The following is a 23,537-nucleotide window of genomic DNA, read 5'->3' as shown; positions in this document are numbered from 1 at the left end:
TGCGCAGTGACCGCTCAAACCATCGGGAATGCGCTGCCGCGGGAGGGACAAGGGAGGGCGCAAATGCTCCGGGAACGTGTGGACCGAGAAGCCTCCAGATTTGGGCATCTCGCCCTTCTTTCCAGCTACTGCAATTCTGCCTGGCTCAGAGCCGGCTCCTTCTTTGCTGCAGACTCGCCCCCGGGCCACGCCTCACCATCCAGACTGACCTTCTTCAGAGAGACCTTGAGAATGTCCTTGTCTCCTTCCCTAGCGTGCTCCCCTCCTGCACCTTTCTCTTTCTCTCCCTCTTCAGGCCTTCACTTTGACCTGCCTCCTTCTTGATAGCACGGAATCTCTGATCACACTTGCCAGGACTGTGCCCTTTTTCTCACTAGCTGTATCCGGAAAGCAGGGCTGCTCCTCCTTCCTCAGTGGCATTTCCTCACAGGCTCTCCCTCTGCCACCACCACTCAGTAACCTCTCTTCTTTTAGCGTTCATTCAGACCAAATAAGATCCTGGAAACTGATTGCCAGGCTCAGGGCCGTTCTTCTTCCTTCCTCACTGCATGCAGGTCTGACTCACAGTCTTTGCCTCCAGCCTAACTCCTTCCCTTAGCCTAAGAGCTTTTACCTTACATCAAACACCCTCCCTTCCACCTGCCTCAGTTTCCTCAGTTCCTATGACTTCCTTCTCTGCTGCACCTCAGCCACACAGAGAAATAATATGGCCCTTGATCTTGCCATCACCCACAACTGATCCACTTTCATGTGAATGAATTCCAAAATCCTTTATCTCCTCTTATCATTCCATCTTTCCCACTCCTCTACAATCTCTCACCCTCTTCTTCATCCTTGATATGACCTCCAAATACCTCCATCCCTCCCTTTTCTCCCAAGACATCCCCCAGAACACCATCCCCCCGTCCTGAATCCCTTGTCCCCTTGTCCTGATGATCGTTCCCTGCCAAGCCTCATCCTTGATTAATTCCCACCTATGTCTGTGACACTGAGCTGGAGAAAATCAGGAAAATGTGCTGACTTGGGTCAACTTCAGATTTATGCTTCATTATCTCAGTGGGCCCTAACTGTAGCAAGGCAATTTTTTTTACCCCTCCCTAATCAATTCAGTATTCTACTCACCATAGTGACTATTTCAAACTTTCATCCTTCTTCAAGCCTCCCATGTCACCTGGTCCCTGCCACCCTCTCAGCTTAGAACCTTGCTTCATGCTTCACTCAAAAATTGAGGCCATTAGCTGAGAGCTCCCTCTTCATCTCCTAATACACAGTTGACTTCATCCACTACTTCCTCCTGCACTTGTGTCTCAGGAAGAGGCAGCCCTTCTCCCAGCAAAGGCAAACCCTTCTGAATGCACGAGTGATCCCATTCCAGTCCTTCCTCTCCAGCAGACTGCCCCTTTTGTCATCTCCACTCTCTCACTCACCTCCAGTCCCTCCCTGTGCATTCTTCTTCCTTCCTCCATCCCTTCTTCCTACAAACATAATCATGTCTCTCCTACTCTTAAAAACCCTCATTTGATCCATTCGTTTCCAAGAGGTATCAACCCATGCCAGTCCTTCTTTTTGTGGCAACACCCCTCCAGGAGTCTGCCTACCATTTATGCCCCTGCTTCCTCCCCTCTCACTTCCTTCTCCTCTCTCTGCATTCTGGCTTCTGGCCTCATCATTCAAATCAAACTCCTCTCCCCAGTTACTAATCATCTCTCCTTTTATTAAATAATATCTTATATTTCCCCAATTACATGTAAAGATAATTTAACATTCTTTTTAAAAATTTTTTGAGTTCCAAATTTTCTCCCTCCCTCTGTATATCCCCCCTCCCTGAAATGATAAGCAATTTTATATGGGTTATATGTGTGCAATCATGCAAAACATATTTCCATATTAGTCATGTTGTGAAAAAAGACACAGGCCCAAAGTAAGGAAAAACACATGAAAAAGTGAGAAATAATACGCTTCAATCTGCATTCAGACTCCATCCAATGATCTCTCAACTGCCTTTCTTGTTGTTTGTATTTGTATGCTTAGCACAGAGCCTGATTAGTGTGTAATAAGGCCTTAAGAAATGCTTCCTGATGACTTAGCTGCCTCCAACCTCTCCCCATTCAGTTGTCAAAGTGATCTTCCTAAAGCCCAGGTCATACCAGGTTACTTCCTTTACTCAATGAATCCCCATGGCTTTTTATTGTCTCCAGGATCAAGTATAAAATCCTCTGTATAAGATCCCTTCAGCCTTCTTACACTTTATTCCTTTCCACATACTTGGGGATTCAGCAAGCACTGGCCTCTTTACTGTCCCTCCAACAAGACATCTATCTCCCAACTCAGCTCCCCTTTCACTGGTTGCTCCCTGTACCTGTAACTCCCCTTCCTCACCTCTGCCTCTTGGGTTCCTTTGAGACTCAGCCCAAATCTCTTCTCCTCCCAAAAGACTTTCCTCTTCTTTTCCCCCCTACACAGCCCTACCTCCAAGTCTGCCAGATGAGGCCCTTGGGAGATTCAGAAGGTTGGAGGATATGGACTTCTCATTGGAATCCCAGCAACAGCCCTGAGACACCAGCAGCTGGTGATACTGTCTGCATTGGAAGCCACAACAAGCCAGACACCCTGAGGAAAGGCAGCTGCAGGGCTCTGGGGAAAGCAGCAAAAACGATAGCTTCTTTCAAGAGAATTTCCTGGATATCCCATGGAAAGGAGAAAAGGTCTTCCAGCAGCCAGGACTGGTGAGTTATACCTTGGCCATCTGTGCTTTCTGAGCCTGGCTACAAAAGTCCACAGACAACCCAATCAACTTGTCTTTCCTGGTGGTGACCAAGACAGGGATTGCTGTAAGCCTCCAGATTGGGGGAAGCAGGCCACTCTCCCATTCATGTGGCCAGTGAATACACAGCATGTCTTTTTTTCTTTTTCTTGGTCTCTTGGCATTTGTTCTTTTCTGCTTTTAAGAGGAAAAGGTTTAAAATCTTTTTTTAAGGGGCAGCTAGGTGGCGCAGAGCACCAGCCCTGGAGTCAGGAGAACCTGAGTTCAAATGTGAGCTCAGACACTTAACACCTCAGACACTTGACACAGTAGCTGTGTGACCTTGGGCAAGTTACTTAACCCCAACTGCCTTGCTGTCCCCCCACCAAAAAAATTAATTAAAAGAGGGAGAGAGGGTTATCACAAGTTTGTGCCTACAGTCTTAACTCCTTCCCACAAAATGCTGTTTGCACAAAAGACTATTCACAGTGAATAGTAAATATCCAAACAAATGAGAAACATTCAGCCAAACAAGTGGCAGGCAGAAATTGGAGAAGTTACACAGATTCAAATATTTCAGAAGATATGTTGAGAATGATTTCTGGTTGGAGTCAGATAACACAGCTCAAGACTGAAAAAGAGAAAGACTGATCTCATCCAGGACGAAGTTCTCTGAAGTCTTAGAGGGTCAAGCTTGAAATAAGAGACATATTAAGGAACTGGCTTCCTCTACATATTTGCAGTTTCCAAAATCTTTCTATTTTTCTGCACGTGTCTAGACTCAGTTTCCCATGGGACCTGAGACAGGACAAAGAAAAGACAGATACTAAGTATTGCTTCAAAGAGTCACAAAAACAGAGATTTCATCCATTTTAAAATCCTACTCTCCCAATTCATTGGGGCCCTCCCTCACACTTACAAATCCTTCTGTTCATTTTTTTATTAACTCTGACACTCATTCTACACAGGGACTTACCTTCCCCTATCCCCAGTCTCTCAGAAGATGCTCCTGTCTCCTACTTCCCCGAGAAGACTAAGGTGCCCTCCTCTCCAGATCACACCTGAACAGTCAACTTATCTTGTCTCCTCCAGTCTTCTCCTGTTCTCTCATTTCTGAAGAAATCAAGTCCTTCTTCTGACCAAATCAATTTTTTTACCTTAACTTCGATCCTATCCCCTCCCACTTTCCTCATATTATCCCTAGACAGTTAGAAGGGAACCCAACCATGACCCAAGCCCTCCCAGAGCAGGAATCCCTGGAATCAATCCTTGACAGATGGCCATCCACCCCAACTAGATGACTCTATTAAGTCGTGTGTCAGGTGACATTATGTAATGATTTCTGACATTTTTAAAGAATACCTATAGACATTCCTTTAGTGGATATCTATGTTTGAGAACTGGGGCCATCTTCAGTTGTCCTGATCCATATCTTGCCACTAGGTGGCTCTGGAGGAAAAAGTTCCTGATCTTGCCCAGCCCTGCCTCACTTAAATCCACTTCACTTGCATGTCATGGCATCACCTCCCTGATGTCATGGTCCTGTTTGAGAAGGTGGGACAAACAGCAACAACAGTTTTTGAGGACTTGGATTATTGTACAGCAAAGAGGTTAAGTGGTTTGTCCAGGGTCACACATCGAGGAAGTGTCTGAGGCCAGATCTGACTTTGTCTCCTTTCTCATAGATGTGTGATTCAGGGTGAGAGAAATGATTGTTAATAACTGATATCTTGAGGAGATTCAGACGTCTTTCCTTCTTCCAAATTTCTCATTTTAAAAAAGTTCAGTCTCTTTTTTCCCATTTTTCCAGAATTTATTTATTTATTTTTTGTTTTCAACATTCATTTCCACAAGATTTGAGTTCCAGATTTTCTCCCCATCTCTCCCTACTCCCACCCAAGATGGCATGCATACTTATTACCCCCCAGTGTGTCTTCACTTCGTCTCCCCATTCTCCCCCTTACCCCTTACTTTCTTGTAGGGCAAGACAGATTTCTATGCCCCAATTGCCTGTATATCTTATTTCCTGGTTGCAAAACTTCAGTGTCTTGAAGAACATTCCTGACAATGAGATGGTTACCTCTCTTCAGTCTTGGTCAGATCCCACCCAAGCTCACAAGGAATTTAATCTAAGGTGGGGAAGCACATTGGGTTCTACTCAGGCTTGGGTAGAGGCAGGTCCTTTGGTCTAGCCCAAGGCCAGGAGTGGTTTGGTATAGAGATAGATGGTTTCTCTGTCCAAGGGTGACATTTTATTGTGCTGTCCAGTCAGAGTGATTACAGCCCCTTAGTGAACACCTACTCTTCAAAGGGCATATAAACCCTGAGCCTGCTGCTGCCATGATTGTCTTTGGTCTAAATGGCCATCCTTTCATTAAGAACCTGCTGGCTTATTAATAAAATGATTAAGTGACCCAGAAATGATGTCTCTCAGACCTTTGTGATCATCACATGGACAAGTCACTTACATCACATATATCTGCTTCTCCTTCACTGGTAAGTCCCCCAATACCCTGCTGATATTTGGGTTGGGGCAAATTCCTTTCACTATCCATCCTGCCCCCAAAGCTAGTACCAGCCACAGGCTGTGATGGAGCTTTATTTAACAAAATAACAGGGGACAGGATGGAGTTGGAGTCCTGCATTTGTCCTGCATTCTGACATTATATACAAGTCATTGCTTCCCTTGCTTATGCATACGGATCACCTCCCAGAGAGGTGATCAAAGTTTGATCTGGGGCATTGTGTATTATTACTCATTATTGTTACTAATAATGTACAATTCCTTGTTTTTTAGGGCTGGGTCTCCCCTTATTGCCCACAATGGATTGCAGTGGCTACTCCCAAAGGCAGTCTCTCTATATTGCTTTGATTTGGTACATTTTGAACCTGTGCTGCTTTGTCCCCTCCTCAGACAATCTGGTAGGCCCCTACTTTCAGGGACTTACCACAGAGATGCCAGACTTAATGTAGACTTAATGAAGCTGATAGCCTCACTCACCACAGCTCAGAACTCCCAATCTCAAGAGATCAACCAGCCCCAGCCTCCCCAGTAGCATGAATTACAGATGGGCACCACAATTCCCAGCCATGAAACATACCTCTTACCAATTATTCTCAGTAATTTCTCCTTTGAAGTTTGCCTCTGACTTCTCTGCAGGGGAGAAGCCTGGGGAGGGGGAGATAAAGAACGGGGAGAGGGAGAGATATTGGTCAGGAAATACAAAGGAAAGTAAATTATAGGAAAGAGAGATACAGGGGGAAAGGACTAGAGCAAGGAAGGAAGGGGAGAGAGATCTAGGGAAGATAGGGAATGGAAGGGACTAGGAACAAAGTAGGAAGGAATTACTTCTAGCAAGGAAGACACTGGTAAATATTTAACTACCAGCTCTCCCAAAAAAAATTAATTCAAGACACACTTTGGGGTTCAGTCTACATCAGGAGTGGGGAGACTTTTCATGTTGGAAGGCCACATTAATATTTAGCTGCGATCAAATAAGGTCACATTCAAGAAACTTCAATAAGATATACTTTAAAATGTATACTGTTTTGTAAAAATTTAACTACTATGGACTTAATAATTTCAAAAACTGAAAACTGTTAATTTTAAAATTAACTAACCTTTTAATGACTTTGCTGTGTCTGCTTTTAGAGTGAAAGCATTTGCACAGTTGCGTGCAGCACAGAGGTTCAATTTCACTAGATCCTCTAGATGGGGATCAGTCATTTGGGACTGTAAGGACATCTTGATTAGGTAGGAGAATGGAGATTCACAGGAATAAACGAGTGAAAAGCAAGAAAGCAAAAACAATTGCCCAAGGTGTGAAATACTGCATATCTCCATATTTCAATGGGATCTTTCTTAGAATCAAATAAAGACTTTAAAATGTCATCTACTGAGAGCTCAATCAATTCTGTCTGTAGTTCTTTTCGATACCTTGGTGATATCAGCTAGGTGAGACTGAAATGTTCATTTGAATGTGATGTCATGATTCTCAAAGTCAGTGCATGTTTCCTTGTATTCTCCACTTAATAGGTCTATAACAGCTGCAGATTCTTTAAATGATCCGTATATATATCATCCTTCTCATCAGTGACCTTTGCTAAGTGGGGAAAATATTCATCCACGATTTCCTTTTGAAGAAGAAGTGTTTTGAAAAATGATAGCTTTTTTCCAAAATGCTTGGATTTTTTTTTTGCCACATATCATATATAGACTTCGTTTTACCTGCAAAGAAATATTCAACTGTGATTGCCAACACACTGAAAATGATACGGCAAGACCACACTGAATACCCACCTCATTGTTCAACTTCAGCATGTTATGAAACTGATGATGCCGTGTTGCATTTGCACAAATATAGTTAACAACATTTATAACTTGTTTCAGAGTTTGTCACTTGAAATAGTAGCTTTAGCACAGAGATTTTGCGGATGCAAGATACAATGCAAAGAAATGATGAGCACATCTGGAACTGTTAATACTTCTTCTATCTGTACAATAAACCCTTCGTGTTTTCCTGTCATGGAGGGTGCACTGTCTGTACATGCACTCACTACATTTACCAAATTCAGTCCAACTTCATGACTTTTATCTTGAAAGTGGTGGAAGAAATGATGAAGATATCTGTTCACTGTGTTCTTCTCACAAGAGTGCCCAAAGTGAGTGACTCCAAAGCAAAGAAAATCTTATGACCTCAATGAAGTCCAAAATTTGTGCCAAGTCAGTAATATCAGCTCATTCGTCCAAAGTGATTGAATAGTATATATTTTCCTTTTGGTGCATTGCATGAAGTTCTGTTAAGTTGGAGGCTGACTCATGCTGGCCATCAGTTATGGTTCTCCTTGAAAGAGGTCATTGTTTGTACCTTGAAATGTTATTGGGGGTCAAAGCATCCTACAACTTGGACAATGCATTCTACATCACTGAATGGCTTCCCTTTCTCCCTGAGTATATAAGCTATTTTATAAGTTGTTTAAGTGTCATCTTTTCGGGTCTTATTGCTGCTTGAAAGAATTGTCTTTGCTTTTGTTTTTCATCTTTCAATTTCTGCAATACTACCTTTTGTTCCTCTCCCTCTAATTTAAAATATTTGTGGTCCTTATGAGTATTATGATGCTGATAAATACTGAATTTCTTTATTTTTCCACTTGTTTTTATTTTTTTAACTGTTCCTAAATGGTTTACTTTTTAAAGTCATACCATACTCAGGTCTACCCCAATTTTTCTTACAAACCGTCCAATTATTAATGACAATCTTAGGTATATGTTTTGCCGTTTACATACATAAAAGGTAAACTATCTTTATTGAAACCCTTGTAATCAGTCTTTGGTATGTACCTTATGTTTCTTATGGCTCTTATATGTCAAATCTTTTATTAAGTTCCATGGTTTGTTTTTTTAAAGCAAAGTCCTAAAAGTCTGACAGTTGATCAAATGTCCTTTTTTTTTCCATTCAGGGTTATGCTTAACTTTGCTGGGTCTGATATTTTCAGCCAGAACCCCAGTTCTTTTACTCTTTGAGATACAGTGTTTCAAGACCTGTGGTCCTTTAGTGTCTCCACTGCTAGGTCTTTGTAGCAGCAAGCACCCCAGCATCCCCAGGGTGACTGCCAACACAGGTTCTTAGATCTGCTTTGTTAAAGGAAAGCAACTCAAAATGGGTTAACAAGCTTACTTCAATCAGTCAAATATGTATCATTTACCTAGTTCAGGGGAAAAAGGTCAGCACCCTGAACTTCAGAGTATACAGACAGAATTATCAAGACAGAGAAACAGATCAAGTAGACAGTGTCCAACCTTTACATCCATACCAAGTTAACATCTGGATTTTTCAAAGCTGGAGGGCTCTCAACAACGGCTTCCCAGAGTCTCATCTGATCAAATCACAGAACACTTCTCAAAGTGAGCCCCAAAGCAAAGCCTCACGTCAGGGATTATATAGCCTTCTCCTGGGTCAGAGAATGTAACCACCTGCTTGACCCACTGCCCAATCACACAGAATCAAGGTGTGGGCATTCCTGAAAACCAAGCCTCCTGCCACAGGCTCTATGTGACCACATTCAGCCTATTAGGAGGCAGAGTATATTTTCAAATCAAGGAAGGTTCTCAGAGTCTCCCAAGCCTACCAAAGGGCCTAAGGGCAGGGAAGATCTTTAAATCTGCATTTCCATTACAGTCTTGCATGATTCTAATTGTGGCACCATCATATTTAATTTTTTTTCTTGTTGCTCTTAATATTTTATCCTTGAGCTGGGGGTTTTGGAATTTGACTATAATATTCCTATGAGTTTTCCTCATAGAATCTCTTTCAAGTGGTGATGGATGGATTTTTTCTATTTTTACTTTCCCCCCTTGTTCTAATGCTTCAGGACAATTTTCTTCAATTATTTCTTGTATTATTGTATCAAGATTCTTTTCTTCATCATAGCTTTCAGCTAGTCCAATTATTCTTATGTTTTCTCTCCTTGATCTGTTCTCCAGAACAGCTGTTTTCCTTATAAGATGTGTTACTTTCTCTTCTATTTTTTCATTATTCGTATTTTATTTAATTATCACTGACTTCACTTTGCCCAATACTAATTTTTGAGGTGTCATTTTTTCCATTAAGATTCTGTATCTCTTTTCTAATTGTTGACTTTCTTTTCATAATCTTCTTGTTTTTCTTGAATTGGTCTTTTTTTTTTTTAAATTCCCTCAATCTCCCTCATTTGATTTTGTCTTTTTTAAGCTCTTCTATAAATTCTTTGGGGCAGGTGACCATTCAGCATTACTCTTTGGGGTAGAAGAGGGTTTCTTTGCTTCAGTATCCTCCTCTGAACATGAACTCCAGCCATCTCTATTCCCATAATAACTTTCTATGGTTGGATTCCTTCTCCATTGCCTGTGCATTTTTTTTTTCAGTAATAGCTTAATTTTTGTATTCACCTCTAGCCCTGAGGTATGGGGGATGGTGCCTCTGGTCTCAGATCTTCAGTTTTACCCTCTAGCCTGGAATCAAAGCCAAACCTCCAGCCGCCTGTAAGTGCCCACAGCAGGGGGCTTTCTGCCCCACTGCTTCTATACTTGACCTTGACCAGCACAGCTAGATCTGTTGTTCCTTGTCAGCAGAAGTTCCTTCCATCTTCCCAGGCTCAAATGCCCAACTCCCCTCATTGTCCTGGGACTAAAAGTTCCTGTGATTGGGGCTGAGGAAGCCTCTCACCCCAGGGCTTGCTGCTTGTGGTTAAGTGAACCCTAGCCTGGAGGTGTTTACTCTTCACTGGTGATGAGGTATGGGCTCTGGGAGCCCCCTCAAGCTCTCCTTGAGTCCTGGAGGTAGAGGCTCTGGGAACCTCCCTTGGACTCTTGATTAAATCATCCCATTTGATGAGGCATTTGCATGAAGCGATAAGCCTTAAATTGTGGCTGAGCCCAAGCCTCTGTTAGTAGACTTCCCACCTTTGAGCCTATCAAAGTGTGGATCCACCCCTGTCTGTAATCTCCAGATGGCTCCCACCTTTAATCAGTCATTGACCTCATTAACTCCTCCTGAAGACCTTCCCCAAACTCCTCCTCTACACTATTCCTAGATTGATTCCTCCTACAACCTTCTGTATATAAGACTCCGTCTCACCCCATGTGGTGTGAGAGTGCCATAGAATGACCTAACACAGACTTACTCTGTGTCTAATGCAAGTGAGCTTTTAATAAATTTTACTTTTCTTTGGCTGAGAAGACTCGAGTCAAATGCATTAGGCAGGACCCAGTGTGTTGGTAGTTCGGGGTCTCCAGAGCAACCCTAACCCTCTTAGTGGGTACCCTCTTCACTGGGACCAAACAGTCCTGAGCGTTTTCTTCAGGTCTTCTTGAATTGTCTCAGGAGAACCCCTATTGTGTCCTATTCTTATTTATTTTTAACCACACTTTGTTTACCCTGAGATGCCATTTTATCTCTTTTGGGGGGGGGGAAGATTTTGAGAGCTTGGCTTTTTCTGACCTATTCCACCATCTTCCCAGAAGCCTCTCTCATACTGAATGTCTTTAATGTTGATATTTCAGTATCACAAAGCAAGTAAATCATCTTATCTTTAGCAGAAACAAGACAATATTGCACCTCCCAGTCCTAATTGAAAAAATGTTTTCTTCCTTCAGTGTTCTTTTGGTCTTCTTTGACATGATAAGCTGTTAAGCAGACAGAATTAAGAAATATTGTTGAGCTGTGCAACTATCCACAAGTTCCACTTCAAATGGAAACACAGTGCACTGTTGTCTAGAGCTAATAACAGATTGGCACATTTGACCCCCATAAGCTCTCACCAACCAGCCTCCTGTGGTAGTGGTGCCAGTCAGGTGGGGGAAGTTAGAATTAAATAATGGGCAAAGCAGTCATCCATTTAGCCCTTACAGCTTACTAATGTTCTAATTGTGCCAGGCAATCTGAAAGGATTATTTCCTTGAAACCTATTTTATTCTTTGGTATTTTAAATACCTTCATTTTAAAAATAATAAATCAAAATATGAAAAAAATGCATTAATAAAAATAAAAGAACTTGTTCTATAAAATTTGGTTTCAGTCAAAGGACTGCACTTAAGGACCTAGAAGGCTATATGTAGCCTTAAGGCTGCAGGTTCCCCACCCTTGGTCTACATTTTTAACACTTTCTCCATCCCTTTCCTAAGTCATGACAATCAACAGAACAAGAAACCAAGATCTTATTTGTAGTAGTAATAAATTAAGAGACGGCTCTTTTTCAGGCACAGCCCAGGGGATACCACTGCAAATAAAAGGAAAGACAATCTCTGCCCTCAGGGAGTTTACAGTCTACCAAGGGAGGACAACAAACAAAAGGAAGCTGAAAAGTGAGGGGGAGGAAGACAGAGAACATTTCCACTTCTGGAAGACACCAAAGGCTTCCAGCTTACAGGAAATGAAAAAATGCTGTTTTCAGAGATGTAAATGCTCTGTGAAACATGTAGCAACCAGCCTGAAGATGGTCTGAGCTGACTCCAACACCCCTCCAGATGTGCAGTGTGTGCATGTGTGGGGCGTGTGTGTGTGTGAGCGCGCGCGCGCGCGTGTGTGTGTGTGTGTGTGTGTGTGTGTGTGTGTGTGTTTGTGTGTGTGTGTGTGTGTACACACACTTGTTGGGTATCCCCTGGTACATTGGGGCACTAGAGCTGGGTCAGCAGCCCACATTACCTCCTGAGCAACCTTCCTTAAGGCTACAGAAAGATGGGTGTCACTTTAATTGTTGATTGACACGTGGGGTTAACCAAGACTATGTCAGCTGCTCAAATTTTTTTGCTCATGGCTTGCTTTGTATATATTGTTTCTGTATTGTCTCCCCATTAGACTGGAAGCTCTTTGAGGGGCTCTTCTTTGCTTCATTTGATATTTCCATCGATTAACAGAATGCCTGACACATAGTGGGTGCTTATTGACTGACTGTGCTCAAGCCATCACTAGCCCAGTCCACTCCTCAGGGTGTCTCCAATAATACAGCAGCTTGCTTTCTCTCCCAGCAGTGTGCTGGGGGAACTTGAGGAAGCTGTTCTGAAAAACAGAACAAAATGACCAAAAAAACCTGGCCTGATTTCAAGTTTTGGGGAATGAAAACAGCACACCACTCGAAACATGAATATAAAAATACACTTTCAGCTTCTCCCTCAATCCAAAACTGTAGTTTTTCCTTCTCTCTCTCAATCTCCACAGTCTTAAATAATACCCATAATTATATCACATCTGAATTTATAGGGAAAAAATGGGAAAAAAATCAGATTGCCCTGCATGAAATACCCAGCCTACCATTTCCGAGTTGTCCTCCAGTGTCCTTCCCAGCTTTAATTAATCAAGCAAAGAAACACCAGCATTTATTCAGCACCTGTGAAGCAACCAGGTGTCAAAGTGTGCTGTACTTGAAGTCTGGAAGTCCTGAGTTCAAATCTAGCCTCAGATTTCTGTGACTCTGGGCAAGTCACTTAACCTCTATCTGCCTCACTTTCCTCATCTGGAAAAAAAGGGATAACCAAAGCACCTACCTGCTATGGTTGTTGTGAGAATCAAATGTGATAATACATGTTAATTGCTTTGCCAATCTTAAATGGGTATTCCAATGCTAGCTAGGTTGGGGATAGCTTACAGTGTAATCAGGGCAGACAACACATGCAGATAATAGAGTTATAGCCAAGATAAGGAGGGAGCTTCCTTTAGGGAAGAAGGTGTGTATCTATGACTCCCTTCAGAATCAGAGACTTAAAGAAAAAAAAAACATGGTCTCTCCTTGATCTCACCAAATACTAAGCTGCCAACCACCCCCCGCCCTGCTTCAGAATTTATCTGTGCTCCAGGATAAGAACAGCATCTAGAAAATATTCTCCCCATCAACCGGTGGCACACTGTCCCAAAGATATACAAAGCATCCATCAGGAAAGTGGGGAAGGAAGGCATCACACAGGCAGGTAGACTTTGTGGCCAAGACAGCTCATTCAAGGCTTCCATGACTATTGTTACATTCCTAGATTCAGTCTCCTCCAAGCTGGTTCTTGATAGCCAGGACTAGTTCTCCCTTGAATCCATAGTTGGCTCTCTTTGCCACTGCCAGGGGGTCACATTCCTGGAGTCATCGCTCCTCTGTGTCTATGCTGTGTCCCTCAGATCTGTTCTCTGAGTCTCTTGAATTGTTGGATGGGCATCTCCTGCTGGGCAAATAACTCTGTTAGATATCATGGCCAATGGAGGGAAGGAGGGAGAAATTCCCTCCCCGCACCCTTGTTTCCCTTTGACATAGACAGCAGGGTCACAGTCCACAAAGCATCTCCAAAATCTATACTGGCTTAAACCTAGTTAAGCTAACTTACAGAACTGCAGTCTTTTAAGAGAGTGGCCAATGTGTTGCCTAGACAATAGCCAATAACACATAATTCGGTCAAGGAGCAACTTGTTCACACTTTATAAAGAAATCACCCATTAATGCCATTTTAAAATTAACACCTTATCTGTCTTTTCCTGTCTATAATTACAAGAGTTAGAGGAGGGTGTTGGTAATGGAATTGAAAGACCCCCTTGTATTGGCTTGGTTTTCTGGTTAAGTGTTAAAACCCAGAGCTTGTGAATCCAATTTGTGAGGTAGACTTGTTGAAGTGAAGAGAGGGGGCTCAACTGGGAGGAGCTGGTGCCATGGATTTAGAGAGAGGCCCAAGCAGAGAGAAGAACTTTTGGGAGCAGCATCATGGAGGCAGAGAGAGAGAGAGAATTGCCAGGGGCCAGAGTTGTTGAGAGAGAGAGAGAGAGAACTGCCAGCCAAAGCCACCCAGACTGCTGAGGGCCAGTTGAAGCTGCCCAGGACTTTTGAGAAGTGCCACCCAGAGCTGCCGAGAACTAAGGAGGTATGACTGTGGTGCCAGTATTTTTTCTGTCTCTTTTGATGTTACTTTGCCAGATTTGTCTTCTGGTAAAGGACAGTGCTGTTGTTGCAGAGGTCCTGGAACCTTTGCTGTTGGTTCAGAAGCCCTGAAGGATGTTTACAGAAATCCTGGAGGAGGGTCTTGCTGATGTTTTCAAGGGTCCTGAGACTGTTCTGCAGTCAGAGAGTGAATTGATGGGACACTGGCAATGTATATTGTGGCCTTGTTAAGCTTTGTCTCCCCAGGAACAGAGATTGCTAAGAACTTGCCTTGGGTCAAGATGAAGAAAAGACCTCTCCTTGGGTACTGAATGCTGTGATGACATCTTAACCTTGTTGTGGTTTAGGGTTAGATGACCTTTGTGTCCTCCACTTCCCCTTTGAGAGGGTGATTGGTGGTGATGGATGATATTGTAATTCAGTTGTGATACAGGGGAGGAAATCTTTTGACTTTTATATTTTGTGACTGACCAAATAAATGTACTTTGTTTATGATTAGAAACTAATCTCCAGTTGAATAGAGAGAAGACTTTGTGATTGACTAAATGAATGTACTTTCCAGGGGTGGAGTACTTGGACCTTAGTACTTTGTGATTGAATTGAGGACTTACTAAGTTATTGAGTTACACAGGGTGAATGCTAGATTTTGATTTTCTGTGAATGTTTTGCCTTAATCTGTCACTGAAAAAACGGAGTTTGCTATGCTCATAATCAGAACCTGGAAGCTGCTTGTGCTTGGTGTTACAGGAGGTAGTCTCCCCCATATATACAAGGTCTTTGTGAACACTAGGTTCCTGCTCCCAGCTCCCCAAACAACAGACAAGGATACCCTTATCTGGATGCATCATTTTCACTTCCTTGTGCTTCAAACCTCTTGGCTGGAGGCTTCCCTTAAGTGAAAGAAAGGAAGGGGGGAAAAAACAATTGGAAAGGCACCTCCTTCCCCACCCATAGATTCCAAAGCAAGCATGTACTCTATGACTCTCACTGACAGGGGATAGGCCATGTCACTCTGCAGCAAAACTCTGCAAGTTCTCTCTCCTTGTCCTAAAATTAGACCCTGATGCTCAGTGATTCAGAATAGATAAGTGTGGGGCCAATGGGCTGAGCTTTAGAGAGGGGAAGACTCGAGTAGGAGAAATAAGGGAGGGGAGGGGAATGGATGGAGGAGAAGATGAGAAAGACACTGGAGAGCAGAATTAGTGGGGTAATATTGAAAGGTGTGGCCTAGAAGAAATAGAAAGGGGAGATGAATAGGAAGAGACATAAAGAAGGGAGAAAATGGGGAAGATATGGAGGGGAGAGGACCAAGACAGGTGTGGAGGACAAAAGACTTGGGAAATGGTGGAAGAACTGCAAAGTCTGGGAAAGAGAAGGAGAAAGGTCCATGCAATGGGATGGGGAGAGGCCTGAAACTGTGCCATAGGAGAGAGGTCTGAGGGTAGGTTTAGTACGGGGGTGGAAGGGAGGGGGTTGCTCTTCCCTCTTGCCCTCCCCTTTGTTGGCTTCATAGAAAACTGACACATTCCAGGCTTTGGGGGTGAGTGGAATGGTGGAGGGTAATAGGGAGAGCAGAAATCTGTCTGATGGAAAAATTAAGAACAGAGAGACTGGAGTTAGACATCTAAGTCCCTGAGGGGTGGAGGCTGGTCATGAGTCAGCCCAGAGATGGTTGAGTTGAGAACTCACAGAGTGGTGGTATCACATTTGGACCTGAACTTGGTGGGAACCATGTAGAAACTTTATGGTCTGAGCCCTCTCTGAGGTGATATAGAGGAAAGTGTGCCCCCAAGGTGTTGGAGAGGGGCGGGGTTGTTTTTACTTCTCTTCTTGCCGTATCTTTACAGTAAATGTCCTTTTGTAAAACCTAATTGCTGTTAAATGGGTAAATGGAACTGGAGTTGTAGCAACTAATAGCTAATAGGAAAACATTAAAATTGGTCTTGAGCCCTAACATTAAGAGAGAACTCCCCCCCACCCCCAACCACTCAGGGTCCCCTTAGAACCTTGACAGAGAGACACAGCTGGCCTGGCTAGAAGAGAGTGAAGCCAGGGATGCTTGCTAAATAGAAACTCATTTACAATCAGTAAAAAGGCAGTGTTGATAAACTGAGTGCCATTTGCCATGAACCAAAAATAGGCCAGTCTAGTGGATCACTGAATTCTTGGAGGGGAGTAAGGCAGAGGCAAACACTACTGGCTGCATTGGGCCTAAGATGCTTCTGAATGCTACCCAAATCAGAATAAAACATAATTAGGAAATGCTTGACAAAATAAATCAACATATGCTAGAACACAGGAAATATTAACATGCAGTTTTCTAAATCATTCTGTGCCCACAGACATTTTTACGTATGGTTGAGTGACCCTGTTCCAGAGTGAACCAAGAAGACTGCTACCCTTTGTTAGAACATTTGGGCTTTATGATCGTTGGTCAGTTGCATGTTTGGTCATTCATAAATTGATTTATTTCTGATGGAAATTTGGTTAAAATTACTGGTCAATTAATAATTTAGCTACTGAGTATAATGTACTTTTATATTAAAAATGTATCTCCCTTTATAAACAAAGAGAATCTATTTGAACATTACAAGATTTGTTAAGGCTTAAGGTTCTTTCTCACTCTATCCCCACCATCTTTATGAATAAGGATACAATTTCTTGGGAATTGTATATGAGACAATTGTATATCCACTGCTGTTCTGCAATAATATGACAACCTGCTTAAAAACTTCTGGCTAAGACTATATTGAACATCCTAGGAGTCCTGCAAAACATCTGAAGAAGAAAGATGGAAGAAAATGTTCATCTCTTTAAAGGGAAGGAAGTATATCAGCTCTTTGACATAATGAAACTCCACAGAAATATAAAACCACTGTAATGAAACTAGTGGTTTGTATTTTCGCTGATGACTGCTAAAAATAGAAACTTACTTTTCTGCTTCCATGTAGTAAGCAGTACACTTGTAAAGATTTTATGCTTTTATTTTACAATATTAAAATAGTAAAATTAAACTTATGCCAAATGTAATGGGAATGTAAATTTTTAAGATCTTCCCTGCCCCTAGGCTAAAGTGCACCTGGAGCCTGGGGTGGGAGGCTTGTTTTTCAGTAGATACTTTTTGATTGGCCAGTGGGTCCAGAAGGTTGTTACATTCTCTGACCCAGGAGAAGGCTATATAATCCCTGATTTGAGGCTTTGTTTGGGGCTCACTTTGAGAAGTGTTCTGTGATTTGATCAGATGAGACTCTGGGAAGCCGTTATTGACAGTCCCCCGGCTTTGAAAAACCCAGATGTTGATTTGGTATGGATGTAATGGTTGGACAGTTTGGAAATCTGTCTGCTTGATCTGTTTCTCTGTCTTAATAATTCTGTCTATATACTCTGAAGGTCAGGGTGCTGACCTTTTTCCCCTGAACTAGGTAAATGATACATATTTGACTGATTAAAGTAAGCTTGTTAACCCATTTTGAGTTGCTTTCCTTTAACAAAGCTGATCTAAGAACCTGTGTTGGCAACCACCCTAGGGGTGCTTGCTAATACACCAAATACCTTTTAAAATGAATGCTTGATTCAAAAAGAGGTAAAGATCACACTAAAAAAGAAAATGACAGACCAATTTTGCTAGTTGAAGATGACTTTAATGCATCTCTAAGGCAAAAATAGTAGATAAAATATCAGTCATTAGACTATAGTGACACAATAAGAAAGCTATTTATTATGACAAAGAGGTTTTACATAAGCTTTTTAAGGCTTGTTCAACATCAGAAAGGCTATTACCTTAATAAAACATATACACAAAATCTCAATAAGATCATATTATAATAGCAAGAAATTTTTGAAAAGCCTTTGAAAAATTCAACATTCATTCATGTTAAAAAATACTAAGAGTAAGCATAAAAAGCTTTTACCTTGACAGGATAAAAAAAAAGATGTGCCTTAAGCCATCTCATCAAAGGATCACCACTCAACAACAGGTGCCAAAATCAAGGGTCACTGAGTCCTCAATATGGACCTTGGGAGCTTGTTCTTGGGAGCTTGTTCTAGCAGGGGAGCGCAGCTACTCGTATACCCTTGACCGAAGAACGGTACCGCCTCTATCGGGGAAGGTCGTCCTCTTTGACCGAGCGCGCAGCTTCGGGAAGGACGCACATGGAGCAGTGAGGGAGGAAGGGGACACCCGCCTAGCCAGCCAGATCAGCCGAATCAACCCTGGCGATCAATGGGGTGACAGATGTCGCAGCCAGATCGCCCTCACATCCAACTGAGTCCTCAATATAAATCAAGATTAAAGACCAATTATGATGGTGGAAAAGGCTGTCCAAAAGCTAGGCCCATGTGCCCTAGTCAATTCACACTCAGAAAAGACTGTCCACAAGCCAAATATGCTCTCTCTTACCAGTCAATTAGCACCTTCCAATCTTCAAGAACATTTGGAAAATGAGGACCTCCCTTAGGAGTAATGTCAGAATGGCTAATATGGAAATATGTTTTGCGTGATTTCACATGTATAATCATTATTAAATTGCTTGCTTTCTTGAGGAGGGGGGAGAGGTGGGAAGGTAGGAGACAATTTGAAACTCAAACTTTTTTTAAATGAATGTTAAAATTCTTTACATGTAAGTGGAAAATATTTAATAAAATAAATAAAAATAGATTTTCTTTAAAAAAGGAGTAATGTCAGAAACTGACTTTTTTCATTATATAAGGTGGAACAGTCTAGATGTGTTGTTACCAAACACATCCTGTAACCCTCACGTGGATTTCTGGCACTTTGGTCAATGCAGATTGGGTTGGTTCAGGGCCAGCACACACTTCCTCTGGAAGTACTGGGGAAGACCAAAAGGGTATTGGAAATATTCACATCAAAGCCCTTCCTAGCCATCTGAGACCTTGACAGATACAATTCATCTCTGTACTAACTCATAGGCTTCAATAAATCTCAATGGAAACAAATAAAATATTCATTAATTGGGGAAAGGCTAAATAGAAAGTAGTCCACGAATGGAATACAATAATCCTATGCTCTAAGGAACATCCTGAAGTGACCACCAGAAATCATACACCAATACCCCTTAAACCTGCTAGAGGGGACCCCTACTAGGTTCCCTGGAAACCACCTAATAGAACCCAATAGTAAAGAAATGTTTCACCTGTGTTGCTAGAAACATGCCACAGATTCAGGTCTGTTTATGTTTGTATCCAAGGCTTTGCTAAGGGATCATGGCTTTGCTTGGCTTCACTAGGAACAATACTAATGGCACTGCACCCCCTTAGAAACATACTCCGTTGCTAGCAACCACATTCTCTATAAAATTACGCCTAACAGAAAGCTCGCTGCTGTCTTTCCTCCGAGAGGCCACCCCGGCCGGTTAATAAACACTCCTATAAAATTATAATTGGTTTTGTTGTCTTGCTTTCTCGGTTGTCCATTACACATCCAACATGATGAAAACAGAGAAATATGTAAAAACTTAAATGAACTGATAGAAAATGAAGTTAACAGGGCCTGGAAATGATGACAATGCAAATAGAAACAAAATAATCCAAGTTGAACAGTGTAAAACTAGAAAGACCAATCACGACCCCATAGGAGAGGTAAGAAAAGATGAATCCTCCCCTCCCTCTCTCCTGTGCGGGGGTGGGGGTCCATAAGGGTGGAATATTGAATATATTGTCAGATTTTTTTCAATGTATTGTTCAGTTTTGCTTGAGGGGAAGGGTTCTCTTCTTCCTCTTTCTTTTTCTTTAAAAGGTATTCTTTGTTATATGGGATGATTCTCTGGGAGAAGAAAGTTGAAGGGGACAAGTGGAAATTTAGGAATTGTAAAAATAAAAGATATAAATTAATTTTAAAAAAGAAAAAATGAATGTTATGAAATTATTAAGTTCCTATTTTTTTTTCTTTTTGGAGGGCAATTGTGGTTAAGTGACTTGTCCGAAGTCACACGACTAGTAAGTGTGTCAAATGTCTGAGGCCGGATTTGAACTTAGGTCCTCCTGACTCTGGGGCCGGTGCTCTATTCACTGTGCCACCTAGCCACCCCAAACAAATTTTTTTTTTGCTTTTTGGAGGGGGAAAGTAGGGCAATTGGAGTTGCCCAAGATCACACAGCTAGTTTTTGTGTTAAGTGTCTGAGGTCAGATTTGAACTTAGGTCCTCCTGACTCTGGGGCCGGTGCTCTATTTCCTGCACCACCTAGCCGCCCTTAAGTTCCTATTTTTAAAAAGAAGCATAAGTAGGGGGAGGAAGGATGCAAGGGGAGCTCTAAGCAATATAAAAAGAGATAGCAACAAAAATCTATCTCTTAAAGAACAATAACAACAAAAGTGAATGATGCAAATTTATAAAGACCGGGCTCCTTCCTTCCTCTATAATCCCCCCACAACCTGTTTTTTCCCCCAAAGGTAGGGGCCCTTACATATAACATCAGGCTTTCTCAATGTTCTTTACTTTGGTTGGATTTTTTCTCTCCTCATTTATCCCCTCCATCATACGGGATGGCTCCCTGGAAGTGGGAGAGAGGAAGGATACAGTGGGAAATACAGTTGACATAAAAACAAAAGTGGTTCATTTTTAACAAAATATTAAAGGGGGGAGAAAGAACATGTGGTATGCTGTTACTGGCCCTCACTATCTGCCTCCCAGGAATAACATTTTGTCCTTTAAATCACTAGATAAATATGAGTTATTGCTGCGATTACTGTTACACTCACTATCACTATTATCAGCATTCATCCCATAAAGAGACAGAGAGAGGGCTTTAGGGACCTTCTCAGAAGCCAGGAAAAATTACCAGAGAAATCTTGTGGAAGAAGGGATAGATTCTAGCAGATGTCCTAAGGAGGGAGGGACAGAGCTAGGGCAGCTATGAAGTCCAGCATGGCACAGTGGTGAGATCACAGAGGGACAGGGAAGGGGTTCCTAACACTCCCTCTTCCCTGGGAAGGAGTCCTTTCAGACTGTGGGCCAGCAGCCCGCTGACCACAGGAGCTGAAGGAAGGAGGGCATGCTGGCCACCTTCATGCTGGCATCTGCCCCCAGCCCCCCTCCTCTTCTGGTCTGTATTCCCTCCCATGAAGCAGATGTCCCTGAGACCAGGCTCAGTGATCTGAGGGCTCCTCTTCCTCTTCTTCTCTTCCTCTTTGCCCCAATGCCCTGTTCCTTCCTCCTTGAACACTTTATAATTGGATCAGATTCTTCCCCAAGACTCAGTTCTGACCTCTCCTGAGCCCTGAATCTCAACATGGACCTATTGCTGCTGCTGCCCCTGTTCTGGAGGGGTAAGTAATGACAGAGCCAGGGCTGAAGGTGCTTGGAGGGAGAAGGAAGAGTTTGAGGGGGGAGGGGAATGGCTCTGGAAAGGCTGGGGAGCAGGATGGGAGAATATGAGAAATCCTGTCCCCCTCCCCGCCCCACCTCCCTCCACAGGAACCATCTCCCAAAATACAGAGTATGGGATTCACGTCCAGAAGACAGTGACTGTGCAGGAGGGCCTGTGTGTATCCATCCCCTGCTCCTTCTATTACCCCCAACAATATAAGAATAATAAGGCACTTCATGGATACTGGTACTATAGAGGCACTTGGAAAAGCAGCCTTGCAGCCACCAATGACGCCCAAGAAAGGGTTCACACCTGGGCCCAAGGCCGGTTCCACCTCATTGGAGATCCCCAAATGGACAACTGCTCCCTGCGTATTACGAGGGCTCAGAAAGATGATCATGGGAGTTACACTTTCTGGGTAAAGAAGGAGAATATGGATCACGGTTACACCGACAAAGTGGTGTCTATCCAGGTAGACGGTGAGGAGCCTGTTCCAGGGAAGTGTTTGAGTGCTAATGGGTACTCCAGGGTGAGGACCAACGTGGGACTGAAGGAAGGACATGCTGGCCTGTAGACTCATGGCTAGGACATGCCACTGTCCCTTCTGTGAAGGACGAGCACCTCGGGGCTGGGCACTGGGGACAGAGCTGGAGTGGGGAGGGGCTGTGCACACGGAGCAGGTGGGGGGCGATCCTGAGGCTGTCACAAGGAAGGACATGCGGCAGACAGACATGCTCATCCCTTCTGCGTGGGAGGAAAGGTTCAGTTCCTGGGGAAAGTGAGGGATGGGTGGGCATGGAGAGATAAGGGGCAGAACACAGGAAGGGTCACAATGCGGGGAAAGACCTACTGGAGGCCTGAAAGGCACAGTCCCAAGGCTGTTGCCTAGATGCACACAGTGTGGATCCTTCCTCCTACAGCCTGACACAGTTTCTCTCTCCTCTCCCAGATCTGACCCAAAAACCAGAGGTCCACATTCCAAAGATCCTGAAGTCAGGGCACCAGGTGAATTTGACCTGCACAGTTCCTGGTGCCTGCAGAGAAGGGTCACCCTTCACTTTCCTCTGGACTGGAACTGCCCTGTCATCTTATAGATTTGCCTCCCAAGATCTCCGCTCCTCCCAACTCCTCTTCACCCCCCAGCCTCAGGATGATGGCACTAGCCTCACCTGTCAGGTGACATTCAAAAATCCCAGCGTGACCACAAAGACCACAGTCCAGCTCAGGGTTTTCTGTGAGTTCTGGGAAGGAAAGAGTCCCCAAGAGGAGAAGGGCAGGAGGGGATAGGCCAGGAGATAGGACACTAGGTGCCTGGATCCTGAGAGGGCAAGGCTAAGTGGCATCCTATATGGGTGTGGGGAGGAGGAATACTTGGGCTTCCCATTGCCAATTCTGGTTTGTGAGACTGAAAGTGGGTGCTGGTACCCCAGCCCACAGATCCCCCTTTATTGCAGACCCTCCTTGGAATATGAAGGTTATCTCCTGGGTAAATGGAACAGGTATGTTTGCAGAGGGCAATTGGAGTTTGGCGAGGGGGGGAGTTGGGGAGGAAGAGGGAGGGTTAGGGAGGAGGGGAAGGGCTGGTTGAGAAGGAGAAAAGCTTAGAAGTCAGTCTGGGCCTGAGAAGGAAGAAGGGTAAGGGTTCTTTCCCCTTTCTCTCTCAAGGCCCAGTATTCCCAGGAAACACCTCATCCTTGGTGGTCTTAGAGGGTGAATCCCTAACTCTGAACTGTTACACATATAGCAAACCAGCAGCCACAATGAGCTGGGCCTATGGAAACCAAATCCTGAATTCTACCCAGGCCCTAGATCCTGGGGTCCTTCGTCTGGAGCTGTCGAAACTGGGGAATGAGGACAGTGGAGAATACACCTGCCAAGCCAGGAACTCACTGGGACATCAGAACCACTCTGTGAAACTCTGTGTGCAGAGTGAGTCAGAGGGAACCTGGAGGCACAGCTAGCTGGGTAGGCCCAGAATGCCCAGCCCCACACAAGCATGGCTGGATGAGAGGTAGTAATGAATATTACACACACACACACACACACACACACACACACACACACACACACACACACACACACAC

The 23,537-nt window shown here is 43.4% G+C and overlaps 2 protein-coding genes across 2 annotated transcripts in view; both read left to right on the top strand.

The window, feature by feature from the left end:
* The window catches only part of LOC138161883 (serine/threonine-protein phosphatase 2A 65 kDa regulatory subunit A alpha isoform), a 454,863-nt gene that overhangs the window by 144,441 nt on the left and 286,885 nt on the right, over nt 1-23,537 (top strand). The gene's annotated exons all lie outside the window — the stretch shown is intronic.
* LOC138161882 (sialic acid-binding Ig-like lectin 13) overlaps nt 21,274-23,537 on the top strand; it is a 4,283-nt gene continuing 2,019 nt past the window's right edge. The window contains exons 1-5 of the mRNA XM_069088913.1: nt 21,274-21,412; nt 21,561-21,932; nt 22,403-22,687; nt 22,908-22,952; nt 23,119-23,382. Of these exons, the coding sequence (XP_068945014.1) occupies nt 21,376-21,412; nt 21,561-21,932; nt 22,403-22,687; nt 22,908-22,952; nt 23,119-23,382 (1,003 nt within the window). The 5' untranslated portion in view covers nt 21,274-21,375. The remainder of the gene's footprint in view (nt 21,413-21,560; nt 21,933-22,402; nt 22,688-22,907; nt 22,953-23,118; nt 23,383-23,537) is intronic.

The sequence above is a fragment of the Petaurus breviceps genome, unplaced genomic scaffold (assembly GCF_028583685.1).
Source record: "Petaurus breviceps papuanus isolate PSGF00001 unplaced genomic scaffold, PetGlider_PUasm1.0 185, whole genome shotgun sequence".
Classification (NCBI taxonomy): Eukaryota; Metazoa; Chordata; class Mammalia; order Diprotodontia; family Petauridae; genus Petaurus; species Petaurus breviceps.
This window is presented reverse-complemented; position numbering and strand designations above follow the sequence as displayed.